Source organism: Phalacrocorax carbo, chromosome 2 (genome assembly GCF_963921805.1).
Source record: "Phalacrocorax carbo chromosome 2, bPhaCar2.1, whole genome shotgun sequence".
NCBI classification, from domain to species: Eukaryota; Metazoa; Chordata; class Aves; order Suliformes; family Phalacrocoracidae; genus Phalacrocorax; species Phalacrocorax carbo.
In genome coordinates, this window is record NC_087514.1 from 165,078,306 (window position 1) to 165,092,196 (window position 13,891).

A 13,891-nucleotide genomic window follows, 5' to 3' on the forward strand; every position below is an offset into this window, starting at 1 on the left:
GAATGAGGCAAGAGCAGGACCTGTGCTTTGCTTTTTAGAGGTCCGGGAGAAGGGGCACAGCTGGGCTGAGACTTCAGGGTCCAGCAGGCACCATGGGCCCGCAGCTGGATCCAGCTTGGGCTCTTCTTTGCCCGGTGCCACATCCCTGCTGCACCCACCAAGAGGCAGAGGCAGATGGCGGCCACCCCATGAGCAGCCCTGTGCCGGCTCTCAGTGCATGCCCGCGCTTGCCTCCTAACCTCCACACGTGTTGTATCAAACCTCACGGAGCGTATTTGACAATGGAATGGAACAAAAAGTGAAAATGGAAAAGAACCAGGCTGAGCCTTTATTTGATTTTCCATTTCTTAGAGATTTTATTCACTTTTCTCTGGGTTTTCTTTTAGCACAGAGTTCTTTTCTTTTAGCTGCCAGCAAAGTAGTATTTACATCTTTCATTGGTCAGAAAATACAGCTCTGACAGTTCAGCGCATTAAATTAGCTCAGGGAATGGTTTGAGCAAAGCTGTAGTATGGTCAAGACCTGTAACGCTGAGAGTTGGGGGAAGGTTTGTGCCAACCCTTGCTGAGTGTGTGTCTGTCTTAACTAAAAGTAGGGGCCTGAAACCCAGCCGGAGGGACAACATGATTCCCAGAGCTTTCCGTGAGCCTAATTTGGCAGCCATTGGGTGATTCTTCCCCGTCCTCCAGATCTATCTCTTTGTCTGCTGTTTGGGCGAAGTTACAGTGACTTTGAACCCCACTAGCACAGCAGGACCCATCTCCAGCGGGATCAAAGCCTCCTGCCTTTGCTCCTGACAGCAGTGTTGCCCTTGGCTGATACCATCCCGTAGGACTGATAGTGTGGGACTGAGTATGTCATCTCCCTTGCTGGTAACCGCGTTTGGAGCAGAGGTTGTGTCTGACCTGCTGTGCTTCAAGCAGCAAGCGTGGCATTATGTGGACTTGTCTGCTGTGTTTAAAGCTCCCAGATACGGTCATGGATTCTCTTCTTCCTGCCCTCTGAAGCTACAGTCTCAGCTCAGCAACTGAATAAAAAGGAAAGCATGATGAAAGGAGTCTGCGTCCTCAGTTCTCTTCTTTGTTTCTGTGCTTTGAAGGCAGTCTAGGAGCATGAAAATGCCCTGGTGCTGAGTGGGGTTGGCAGAGGCAGGGGCAATTTTGAAAAGCAAATCCTCTGCAATGCTCAGTCGACTTCTGCCAGAGTCTCTGGTGTAAAATATCTAACATCATACTGGGAAAACAGCCCTCTCCTTTATGGAATTCATCTACCCAAATACAGACATCCACACCTGAGTGGGCCGGGCTTCTTTGTAGGTGATGGAGATGAAAATAACACTTTCAGCATGCTTCGTTTCTCCCTGAAGCCTGTGTGTAACAGAATCGCATTAACTGCACCTAAGAAGTGTCTGTCCTTCCCACGGACTCCAAGAGGTCCCGGGGGTACCAGCTCCATTCAGGCATCTAATGGTAGTGGAGATCAGTCTCGTCTGCGTACCGAAGGCTCCTCCTCACGGTGAGACCATGAAAGCCACAGGTCCCTCTTATTTGCACCCACATCAGCCCGATGAATCGTCCCCCACCACTTCTAGCAGCATCTGTGGAAGGAGAGCGGGCGACAAGACGCAACGTCCCCGGCCAAGCCCTATCCCAAAGGGGACATCCCCTGAGATCCCTCCCCCGGGTGGAACATCTCTCATCTAGGCAGGTGTGTCGGGGCAACTCAGAAACCCTTCTCACAGCTAAGAAAATGTTGAAAAAGGACAGAGATTCTCTCTCTGATCCTCACCGGTCCCTGGGCAGTTGCACAAGCTGCCGGCAGCCTCTTGCTCCATCAGCTTTCCGCTCTCTGCGCTGCCACTGCCTGAAACCCTGCTGTGTCTGGGGCTTGCTGGCTGCTGCGGCAGCAGGACAGCCCGTGGCGCCCACCCACGAGGGTTCATCCTAGGTGTTTATTCATCCATAACTCAGCTGCACTAGCATAAAGCGGGGATAACTGCTGTCTCTCTGCAGCCAGCCCTGCGGGTTGATGCTGGTATAATAAACTCATTTTCTCCAGCTTTTTCTCGGGGTGCTAAGCACGAACTCTCATCCACAAACCCATGTGAGCTGCAATTATTCAACCCTAACTCTGCGCATTAAATACTCCCCAAGCTGCTCTCCAGGAGGTCAGTCGCAGGCAGCCAGCAGCCGGGACACGGGGCTGCGGTAAACCATAGCAGCACTTCTGGCACAGGGACAATATCCCACAATCTTGGAGAGGAAAACACAGATTGTGGCTGGCCTGGGCAGTGCAAAGGCCAGTGAGGATGGGGGGGGGGGGGAATTGCAAGGCCAACAGGCTGGATGCAGAAATAGAGCAAAGCGGCAGCTGAGTTTGCGAAGAGGGAGTCTGTGCGCCAAAGGGGCTGTTCTGTGCTAGCGGGGCTGAAAACAAAGGTAAAGCTGTTACTAGCACTTCCCTAGGCGGAGTGATTAGGAGCTAGCGAGATGCTGTTGACAGGAATACTGTCGCTGGAGATTCACTATTTTTAGCCTGGCTTTCTAAAGAAACGAGGGGTTTTGCAATTGCTCTGTGTATTGCCAAAATACAGGCAGATGGAGTCTGCTTTTGCCATTCCTCCCTCTACTGAGCATTAGACTCGGTGGCCCCGTCATGCTCTGGCTCTACCCTCCTTCCGTGGACACCACACGCCAGCAGCAGCCATTTGGAGGTGACCTGGGGACAAGAGACGAGGCTGCTTCTCTTTCACTTACTCCTCACCGATGCCAGGTGCCTGAGGCATCGGGCCAGGCCCTGGCTGCCCATGGGTTGGGGCAGAGAGACCTCGAGTGAGCCTGGCAGCAAGGGATGAAGGCTGCTGGCGAGGAAGACTCGCTACAGGGTTCATTTCTGCGTGACTCTGGCTAGCACCCACATCAAGCTAAGGTCAGCTAGCCATAGGTGCTTCTACATCCGAGTAAGTCTGGTACCAACACAGCAGCCAACAGCAAGGACGAGTTTACCCTGTTCCTCAGGCCTTGCTGGTTTGAAGAACACCTAGTTACTTAGCAAGGTTTTTCTTGCTTTTGGGTGTTTTACATAGCAGTGCAAAGGATGTGACCTACGAGGCTTCTGACCCTTTGTGGCTTTGTTAGACGATCCTGTTCTTCTCTGTCTCTTGGTGGGAGCTGGTCCTGCTCATGCCATTGAAGTTGTAAAGGCACCACAACTGCCAGAGAAACAGAAAAAAAACAAGTTTCTGTCCAGAAGTTGTTTCCTGAAGACTCTTTGGACAGGGGCTGTGAGTGAACGTGCCTGTCATTTAATGGGAGGAGCAAAGGCTGAGGTCATTTGGAAAGGCAGGCTTTCTCACAAGTGCTTTCCCATCATTTGCTCAGCTTGAATCATCAGTTTCTCCCGGACTCTGCAAAGTTTTCTTGCTTTTGGAAGTACAGGCTTTCCTAAGCCGTTTCAGCTCCATGCCTGAAGGAATTGTAGGCAGTGATTCATCAGAGAGACAACACATCCCAAACAACTAGAAGGTCAACTACTTCTTAAGGCAAAAATATTTTGCACTGATTTATAGCCATATCTGGGAAAATAGAGCTCTTACATGGCTAAAACAGGCAAATAGACTGAGAAGAATTTCTTGTCATCAGCACCCCGCGCCCTTCTCACGGAAACATCACACGCTTTACATACTATAACAAAATGTAAGTTTTATTCCATTTTATTAGTAATGGATGTGGAATAGCCAGCTGAAGAGTTGGACTGATGCATCTTTCTCTTTTGACCAGTGTTTAATATTCTAACTACAGTCCAGATGTAACACTTACACTGAAAAATACTTACAGATTCAACCTCATACTCAAAAAATTTCTAGTACAAATACAGTTAGTACATTAAAAAAATGAACGACAACAAAAAAATAACGATCCCAGAAACTTCGTAACAGCACAGACTGGTTATGGCCTTGAGTTAAGTTCAAGTATTTCCCAGTGGAATGCAATGCAAGCAACAAGGTAATCTGGCTTTTACGGGGGACATTCCCGGCCCTGAATGGTAAGAATAGAAATATAAGTGTGGGCCCTTTAACCGACCAAGTTTAGCGAGTGAGTCAATGTTTACAATTAGTTCAGCTACAAAGCTAAACACGTTTTGTGTGTGAACAAAACTACTAATCCATAAAAAACCCCAAAACAAAGCGTTAATTATACGACTCGTGTTTCTTCAGTGGCCAACGCTGCCTGTTTTCTAATTGAAATTCCTTCAGATGCTGGTTTAATTTGTAATGGTTGTGGTGGGTCTTTTGCTTGTGGTTATGCTTATTTTGCCTCTCTAGCCTTTTCCTTCCCAAACTGACATGATAGAAAAGGGAACTTTTGCTCCTGCCCCGAAAGGAGTTGCTCCTGCAGATGCATTAATGTATGTCGGTCGCCTTTGTGGTGGTGACTCAGTGGAAAGACACAATATCCTAAAGGCTTTAGAGGCCAAAGAGTGGAGGAGAAGAGGGGGAAGTGAGCAACCCAATACACATAATAATAATCCTTTATATTTCTAGGGCCATCTGACTCATTCTGGCTCCTGTGTGTGGCTCAGATGGGACCTGGGAGGACTGGGGTCCCTCCTCCCCAGGGTCAGAGGAGTCACCAGTGTCCTCCAGGCTGGCTGGGACCTTGCAGGCAACTTTGCATCTCTCCCAAGCAGCCCACGACACCAGAGCAGTCCTGCTGGAAATGTGCCCTTGTGCTTCTGTCCCTGTCAAAACACTTGGAAAACAGGCGAAAGCAAGATCAGCTTCCATTTGCGAAGCATTTTATGCAAGGAAGTGTTTCAAGCCTCGTAGATGAGCGGGGCTGGCTGGAAGGATGGCTGAGAGAGCGGTTACCCTGCCTCCCTGCCTGATGAGGAGGTTGTATTGGTCGCCCAAGAGTCTGCCCTGGCGTCAATATTGCAATTATTGACTCTCACTATGAAAAACAGTGTGTGCATATTAAATGTGATGGTGACACCAGCCGGGAGGAGGCTGCAAATCTGATGCAGGACTAACTGATCATTCAAACCCCCCTTGGCACACCGGGTCTGCGGTGTGAATATAAAGAGGGCAGGAAGGTGCTGGTCATACAAGAACATGTCTGCAGAGAGGAGCAATCCCCGAGCCTGCAGAAAATGGGGTTTCAAGGAGGACCAGGGTGGTGGATGGGTGCATGACGAGGAGGAGGGTGGAAAGCTGGCCCAAGAAGCTGACCTGACTGGGAAGACAGGGACTGGCTGGTGGTGGCTCAAAGACACAAAGGAAAACCGTGCTGGAAAAGCAGCCCTTGGAGAAATGTTTACAAGACTGGAGCTGTTTAGCTTAAAGCAGACTTGACGAGGATGAAAACAGTCTTGATACACCCAAAAGGTTCTGCAGGCATTAAAGGCATGAGATGTTCTCCGTGTGTGCTGAGGAGAGATGCCAGGGGTTGTGTTAGCCGTTAAGGAAGCATTTGGTGGCAAATTGGCAAGAAAATCTGTCATCCTTTCCATCCCTGTTGCTGTAAGTGTCTCTCAACCTGCAGCCATAGAGCCCAGGGATCTCCTCCCATCAGACACTGACCGACTACGCCACTGGGGCTGGGGGTACATCCCTGCTGTATAAAATGGGTTTAATGAGTAAATCAGGTCCCTTTGACCAGGTTCTGGAGTTTCTGGCTTAAAATCTGCCCCCCCCCCCCCAGCTTTTTCCACGGTGAGGTGTTTGCTGGGATGGTTTCCTGAAGCAAGAGCACGGGAGGTATATGCCCATCCCTGCGTTTGATGACTCGCTGGTGAATCTGCAGGTCAGCGGGAGCCAAGGGGCTGATCTGAATCATCAGGAAATGCTCAAACCATGTCTGGGACTGAGGGAGGCGTCACTGGTATGGGCAGGAGAAATCCAAAATCCGGACTCCTTCACAGCACAGTGTCTTCCAGCATTTCATGGGAAGGGCAAGATTATCAGGGCTGTGATATTGCTGCTCATCTCAAAAGAATCAGAAAAACCCAGGCAGCATCCCACCATCACCCTCCTCAGAGTTTCCATCCTTCCCTTGTAGTCATGGCTTTAAATACACACTGTTTCCCGTGGGACACAAAGCTGGCCATAAACAAGAAGTCACATCGATGTGGAAGACAAGCCTGTGTCCTGGACAGCTGTAATTATTAGGGAGCAAATTTCCACCCAGCAGCACCTCTGCTGTTCTCCCCAGCAGCACTGGGCTGTGGACCTGTGTGCATTTACCTTCATGATAGCACCACCATCAGCAACCAGCCTCTCCTGCATTGCCTGGCGCAGCCCCAGCCCAGGAGGAGAACGCATTCCCGCATGTGGGACAAGGACCAACAGCGCAGTTGGATATGTTTGTCTCCCCACCACTGTGGTGTGAATTTTCTGAACCTTTCATGCAAAATTCACAGCAGAAAGGCCATCCCATCACATGACAGATGTGTGTTACTCCTGCCCGTTGCTGGTGTGGGGATGCATTCATCCTCCTCCAGGATGTGGCTGTCCATTTTCAAGGGGAAGATCTCTAGCAGGGAGAGCGGGCAGAGCTCCACACATTTTACTGATGGACCAGGAACCAGCAGGACCAGGAACAAGCCTGAAAGTGTTCCCCAGAGTGTTATGCAAAGCCATACTGAAATATTTGTAGCTGGATACCTCATAGGATATTTATTTGCTTTCTTTCTAAACCTACTTTTTGCTGCCAGCACCGGCATGGCACAGCTCAGTTGAAGTTACCAGGCTGCAGGCCATACCCAGGTGTTTCATACTGGCCAAAGGGCCTGGCCGCCTGGGGCACAGGCATCCTCGGGGCTTCCAGAGACCAATCTCAGGGGCACGAAAAAGATGCCCAGCAAGAAGTCATGTAGATCCAATGGATAAGGAATACTGGCATGGGGACCTGCATGTGACTTTTGGTGGCTGGCACGGCCCCGAGGGAAAAGCTTGGCAGAGGGACAGTGCTGTGTTTGGTGAGGATTTACTTCTTTTGCGTTAGGTTTGATCTTGAAGGCTCTGCCTAATTGAGTTGTCCACAGGGGTGAATCAACCGTTGGACTCCTGGGAGGTTGCGAGAGCATCTGCCAAGCCACAGGCATCTTGGGCACACCTCAGGGATGAGACCTGCTCTGAGACGTGGCACAGTGGGGCAGCGGCTGGTTTCAGCCTCTACCATTTGGCAGGAGGTGCTTCCTGTGCACCCAGTGATGAGGTTTTTTCTTGTTTATGTTACTGGAGGGGAACAAAGCCGCAGCCTCACAGCTGTGCAAGAGATGTGGGATGAAACCACCCTGACAACGCACATCCTCAGCACTAGCAGGAGCCTTGGAGCAGAGCAGCTTGGTTTTAACATGCCCCAGACTCCTGTAGCTGCATGAGAACCACCCTAAAACCAAGCCAAGCTCAAAAAGCTCCCCATAAACTAGTGAAAAACTTCCTGGTACTGTCCTGGTCCTGTCCCCACTGAAGCCAGATCTTCTGCTAAGCCCCTCAAGCGAGTGTGTGAACCCTGCCAGTTCCCCAGGGGATGCTGGAGGCTAGCAGCCCAAGGACTGCTCCAGGATGGGATCAGCCATAGTCCTGGACCAGCCGGGTTTTCCCAGGGGAGGTGGAAGGCTGTAAAATTACCAGAGGGTTGATATTACATTTATATATATATCTCTATGTCTATATTCACACACACACGTTCATATGTGTCTGTATATATACGTACACGTACACACACACATCACATACACGCTACGCATAGACCTGCCGTCTGCCACTATTTGTAAGGGTTTGATTAAACAAAAAAACTAATTTGCCGCCGCTGATCTTCCAACCTCTGCTAATACTTAGCAAATAAAGAAGTCTAAACCCTTTACGATTTTGTTTTCCTGGTTGCATAAAGGCACTTTCTGATGATGTGAAGCAGCAGTTTGTGAAAAACTCTGTGACTGCAACGATTCCCATCACAGCTGTAGCAAGGCTACACAGGCACTGGTACGACGTGATGTCACTGCTCGCTCCTGCTGCGTAGCGTTTGGGCGTGTTTGCTTTTCGCTTCGATGCGCAGGAGTAAAAGACAAAAACCTTCAGCGCTGTGCTACGCTTTTAGGTCTCCCTGTGTAAGACAGTCGCTGCGTTTCTGCCCCGTAACCTGATGTGGGTGCCAGCTCGTGGCTCGCAGCATCGAATGATGCCTTCGTTTCCAGCGATGCCTGCTAGAGCACGTAACAACTCAGGCAGGACAGCAGCTGTAAGCGTGTCATGAAGGTTCATGCAATATGTCAGTTGTTTTCTTATTGAGGGATCAGAAATTAATTTTGATTAAGGATATTTAGTAATTAAACACTGCCTGACCTACAGCACTCCAGCCTCGCCACGCAGGAGCAGAGCTGCTCGCTGTCAGCCTGACTTCTCTCCTGAGCCACCAGCAGCTCCGCTTCCCATCACAGCGCATTGTCCAGTCTCTGTTGGGGGCCCCGGTGGCGACCGAAGGGGTGGAAGATGCGGGGCGGGGGGGGGGGTTGCTATTGCTCACTGGAGGTTCCCAACTGGAGAACATGTTGGAAACAGGAAAGAAACGTCTTTTGCGAATGCACGGGAAGACAGCAGTAAATTGCTTGGGAACTCCTTTTCTCTCCTGACTTCCATATAAAAATTGTGCCTGTGCCCTGTGAAACAAGCGCGAGACAATACCGAAAACCAGAAACAAACCAAAATAAGACCCCCACTTACGCTACCCTCTCTCCTTTTAGACGAAGCTATATCCATACAGACGTCTTTCCATCTTTACTGCTTGAGCTCCCTTTCTCCAAGGAGGCCTTGGGTTTAGCACCTTGTTTCTCCTGGGCCGTGTTGGCCCTGTTCTGCTCTACCACCGTGCCACCCGAGGCGGGACTGCTGGTTCGAGAAGGTTGCGTGTTGGCCTGGGTGCTGCTGTAGCTCTGAAACGCTATGTCTAACTGCTCCTGGGCCACTCTCAAGTGTTTGTGAAGGGTGGACAAGTCTGCCGGGAGGTTCTCATCCGGGCTGGTGCACTGCTGCTCCTGAGCGACGTTAGCCAAGTTCTGCTCATGAGCCATCAAGCTGTTGGGGATCTTGGTGGGCTTCTCTGATTTCACTACCAGGTTGTACTCAGGAGGGCAGGAGATGTTCTTTGGGTAGGCGTAGTTGTAGGGAGGCTGCCTAAAGCTGTTGATTTTCCGGTTGCGAATGGCATCTCGGATGGTCCCAAACCCCAGGTGAAACATCTCACACATGTTCAGCAACAAGCACAGGCAGCTCACGACGTACATCACCAGGAGAAAGATGGTCTTCTCTGTTGGCCGGGACACAAAGCAGTCCACAGTGTGAGGGCAAGGGACTCTGTTGCAGACGTAATAGGCTTCTACCTCAAAACCATAGAGCAAATACTGCCCTATCAAAAAGCAAACTTCAAACGAAGCTCTGGTAAGTAGCTGGAAGACATAGATTTTCATCAGTCCTTCTTGCTGGATTCGCCTCCTCCCATCGTGCTTTTGTTGCTCTTTGCTCTTGGGCTTGGCTTTGGCCTTCTCGTGTTCTGCTGCATCATCAGAGATCATGGGCTCCTCTTCGTCGGCCTCCATCGGGTCCTCCATGTTGCGCACTGCCTGCCAGTTCAAAGCAAACTGCTTCTTCTTCTTGAATCCCTTGAACTTCTTCTCCTCCTCTGCCGACCGGGCGATCCTGTGGATGGCGTAGCCCAGGTACATGACCGAAGGGGTGGATATCATGATGATCTGGAAGACCCAAAACCTGACGTGTGACAGCGGCGCGAAGGCATCGTAACACACGTTGTCGCAGCCGGGCTGCTTGGTGTTACAGGTGAACTTGCTCTGCTCATCGGAGTAGATGGACTCCCCTCCCACCGCTGTCAAGACAATGCGGAAGACGATGAGCACGGTGAGCCAGACCTTCCCCACGAAGGTGGAATGATTGTGAATCTCTTCTAGCAGGCGGGTTAGAAAGCTCCAGCTCATGTTGGTCATAAGGGCTACTCAGTTATAACCTGCAGGAAGAGGGGGAAGAAAAAACCATAGCTGTAAGTTAACATCTGCGGCTGCAGTCAGTGATATGTATGGCTGTGACATCGGCACATCTCTGACAGATGAGGCCATTTTGTCTCAAAGAGGCACCTTGCATGGCTGTAGCCTATCTCCCCAGGACCTGGGAGGGACCATGACACGGGGCTGACCCCCACAGCATCGGGGAAGGAGCCCTGGCCAGCGTGGGGATGTGTTGCGTCACTGTAATCAGAGGCGGGGGTACCTGGTGGTACTAGATACACACAGACTCATAACACAGCAAGCCACGGCACCTACTAGACTCGCCATTACCCGCTTTGTTGCCTGTTTCAAGATGTTGCTCAGCTGTAAGAAGTGTTTGGGTAACTGCAAATTGAACGCAAGGCACTGTGGAAGCCACCTAGGCACAAAAAGGTGCTTAACTTGTGATAATCTCGTGCTTGCACACCGTGAGCTCAAGTGCCTGAGCTGAAAGCGGGAGTAGGGGATGCTGCCCACAGAGACTTGCGCTGCTGAAATGTCTTTCCTTAAAAAACCCAGAAGAATGCAAAGAATCAGCAAAAGAATGGGAATATTTATGTTTACGGGCTGATGGCCCTTTTAAGTTCCTTTTGAAAAAAAAACAACAAAACAAAACAAAAGTTTAATCAAACGCAGACTGCTTTAAAAATAAACCTCGAAAAGCTTTCAGAGAAAACCATGCATTCATTAGAAGACCTGAACAGCTGGGGAGGAAGAGCTTGTAATAACCATTTTGTGTTTAGCTTAACTTGCAGTGGAGCCTCAGCCTGACCCCGGGCATCATTAAAGGCAGGCAGCAATTTTACTGCTTGACTGGCAGCGGCCCTGACAGATACCTGGAGATGAGAGCAGTAGGGAAAGCACCCAGGCCCAAAGAACACTGTGGTGGGGGACAGCGGGGGGCTCTCACTACGGAGTAGCAGAGGATGGGATCGTCCTTTCCGCTCCCCTGCATCCCTCTGAATCATCACGGAGTTTACCCAACGTGTTTGCATGCAGACACCTGATGGCAGGCAGCAAATCAGCCGTCTGCCAACCCAGTCCCGCCCGTGAACTGACGCCTACTGCTGCACCCAGAAGGAGAGGTGGCGGACGTCGGAGCCAAGCACGGACAAGCATGGACAGAAGTGAGCTGTCGCAGGGTAGCACATGGCAGCGGTGTGTTACGGCTCGGCAGTAGCTGCCCCGGCACAGGCTGCTCCCCTGCGGTCCTTCACGATCATGCAGAGGAAGAGAAAGGAGCTGTTGTCCATATGTTAGAAGAGTACGGACACAAAACCTACCCCTCCATGCTGGCTGAGCATGGCTGGGTGGAGGTAGATATCCAGGAGGGAAAATGATGCCATGAGACATGAGCCTGGTCTTAACCTGGCTTTGCACCACTTTTATATGGAGACAGAAAATTATGCCCTAGGGTTTCCATGGCACAGCCTGGGCTTTGAGCCCATCACCCGTGCCAGACGCAGGGTGGGAGCAGCCACCAGCAGCAGCCATGGGCACAGCCCCACGCAGGAGCAAGAAGGGAAACGTGCCTTGCTCTGTTCTCCACATTGAGCCTTTCTGGAATATGATTTTGCTCACGCTGCTTCTTAGGACGGGAGCCAAACAGCACTGGTTTGCACAGCACTCGCCTTCGTCCTGCCCCGGGAGGTAGCAGCGTGGTCCAAGGCTTGAGATGCAGTGAAATTCCTCCGCTGTCAAGGGCTCTCGAGAGCAGGCAGATGGAATTTTCTAACCCTGCTATTTCTAGATCAAACAAATCCTCTGCGAACCCAAACCCCCAAGTCTTCACACGACAGACCGGGACTGTGGGAGCACTCTGCAGATGGTGTTATTCTTGTCCTCTAGCTGGAGAAACTGAGGCAGGGAGCAGAGGAATAGCTCATTGTAAGAGGGGTAACAAACCAGAAGAAGAGGTGAGGAAGCTCTACTCTCTGCCCTCAACTTACCTGGTAAAGAACAACAGCCCTCAAAGCTGCTGGGACCAGAATCCCCATCTCCTGCCCCACAAGTGATGCCTTGCACCCAGTGGTCAGTACAGAAACGCTGCTGCAGATAGGGTAACTCAGCCGCTGCAGAGCAACGTGGGAAGCAATCGCCACAGACCTATTCTTTATTTATTGGGTAAATTGGATTTATTCAGGGGTGAGATGGGAAAGCATCCCCTCTGAGAGCCTTTTTGCTTCTTTAGACTCAGTGGGTACACTTTAACCCTTCCTGTGATTTGTGTCCACATTCAGATATGGGCAAAATGGGGTGTTAAATGATTTGCAGGCTCAGTCCGGGCACTCAGCCAAGCTCCAGCTGACAGGGGGCTGGGAAGGGAAGACCCCGCTGGGTGCAGTGATGGCCCACTGTGGGACATGGTGCATCCGTCTCTGGAGCATCCGGGTCTGGCTGAGGCAGGGCTGGGGCTTGGATCAAGCACACGTTGGCCCCAGCTTGGCTGGCCCCATGCGGGCATTCAGCCACCTCCTGGGTCCCATCTGCATCCCCAATCAGCTGCAAGCCCCAACTTGTTCTAAAACACAGGCAAGTGTTACTCAAGGACACAGTTCCCAAAGCTCAGAGTCACCTCCCAGCAGCAGAGTTGCTGGGGCAGGGAGGGTCTGACCAAGGTAGTGATGGATTTTGGAGTAAATAGTCAAGTTTTGTTCTGATATTAGTCAGGGTTCTTTGCAAAGCACCCACTGTCTCCTCTGAGAAACACATTCTGGAAAGGAGCACCCGACAGCATTGGTTCAAAACACTCACAAACCTCCTGAGTCAGGGAGAAGGAAAGAAATTGCAAAATAATCGAAGTGGCGGGTTGTTGCTTTGAGCAGACCACCTCCGGTTACCAGCCAGCAGCCTGAGCTGTTGGTCCTGCCACGGACACTGCGGCTCAGCCCTCTGTGCACACCTGGATCTGCAGGAAACAGCCTCGACCTGTTCTGCGCCCCTGGGACCCCGCCGTTGCCTCCGTGTATGATCACACCTTGATGTTATTAATGCTCCTGCGTGTCCACCCACTCTCCTGGCACCGTATTTGCGAGCAGGAGCTGAAGGAAATGAGTTAAAAAACCCTCCTACAATCAGTTCAGTTAAAATTCCAGTGTTTTTTATGACTCACTGGCTAGAAAGACTGTACTACGAGATTTCAATGCCTTTACTTGCTTGCGGGGGGTTAGTACACCATTATATTTTGGAATCAATTCGAAGGCAAACAAGCTACCAAGGAAGGATTTGTTCACATTGCTTTTGCTGATGAATGGGCCGGTGCTAGGAAAAGCCCTCCTCACAATGCCAACTCTCAAAGCACAAAAATTGGATTTTTGCACCTTCTGTGTGCTTCAGACCTAATTCCTCCGTGCAATGGAAAAGTTACACAGTGCAGCTCCCTGGGGAAATGAAAGCCCGTGTGGATCTGCAGCAGGTAGATGGATTAGTTTAGGTGGTTCACGTAGCTAAATTACCCGCCAATGTGATCGCGTGAGAGGACCCTCCATCCCTCCGGCTGTGACATCCATTCATTCCCAGGCTCCTACCTTCACACCTTTTCTCCAGACTAGCTGACATGCAGCCTATGAAACGCACGCCGGGTACAAGCTTCATTCTGAACCAGCTACAAAGGGGTTGTTGGGCCTCTCGACCTGCCAGCAGAATTTCCAGTGCCTTAAACCAGTGAGAATCGCATGTAACCAGGTACAGGAATGAGCTGCTGGCCCCACGTCCTCATCGTGGTTACTTCCCAAAACCCGCTGACCTCTCTGCACGGTCGCAGGCACAACTGTTGGAACCGAGAAAACTTTAAAACCTGAGTCTAACATGAGCAGAAGAAGGGAAAAAAATTAAA

General features: G+C 50.8%; 1 protein-coding gene across 3 annotated transcripts in view; it reads right to left on the reverse strand.

The window, feature by feature from the left end:
- Positions 1 to 3,686: 3,686 nt before the first annotated feature.
- GJC2 (gap junction protein gamma 2) overlaps positions 3,687 to 13,891 on the reverse strand; it is a 39,370-nt gene continuing 29,165 nt past the window's right edge. For all 3 annotated transcript variants that reach the window (XM_064445172.1, XM_064445171.1, XM_064445170.1), the window contains one exon: positions 3,687 to 10,019. In XM_064445172.1, the coding sequence (XP_064301242.1) occupies positions 8,752 to 9,999 (1,248 nt within the window). In that variant the 5' untranslated portion in view covers positions 10,000 to 10,019 and the 3' untranslated portion in view covers positions 3,687 to 8,751. The remainder of the gene's footprint in view (positions 10,020 to 13,891) is intronic.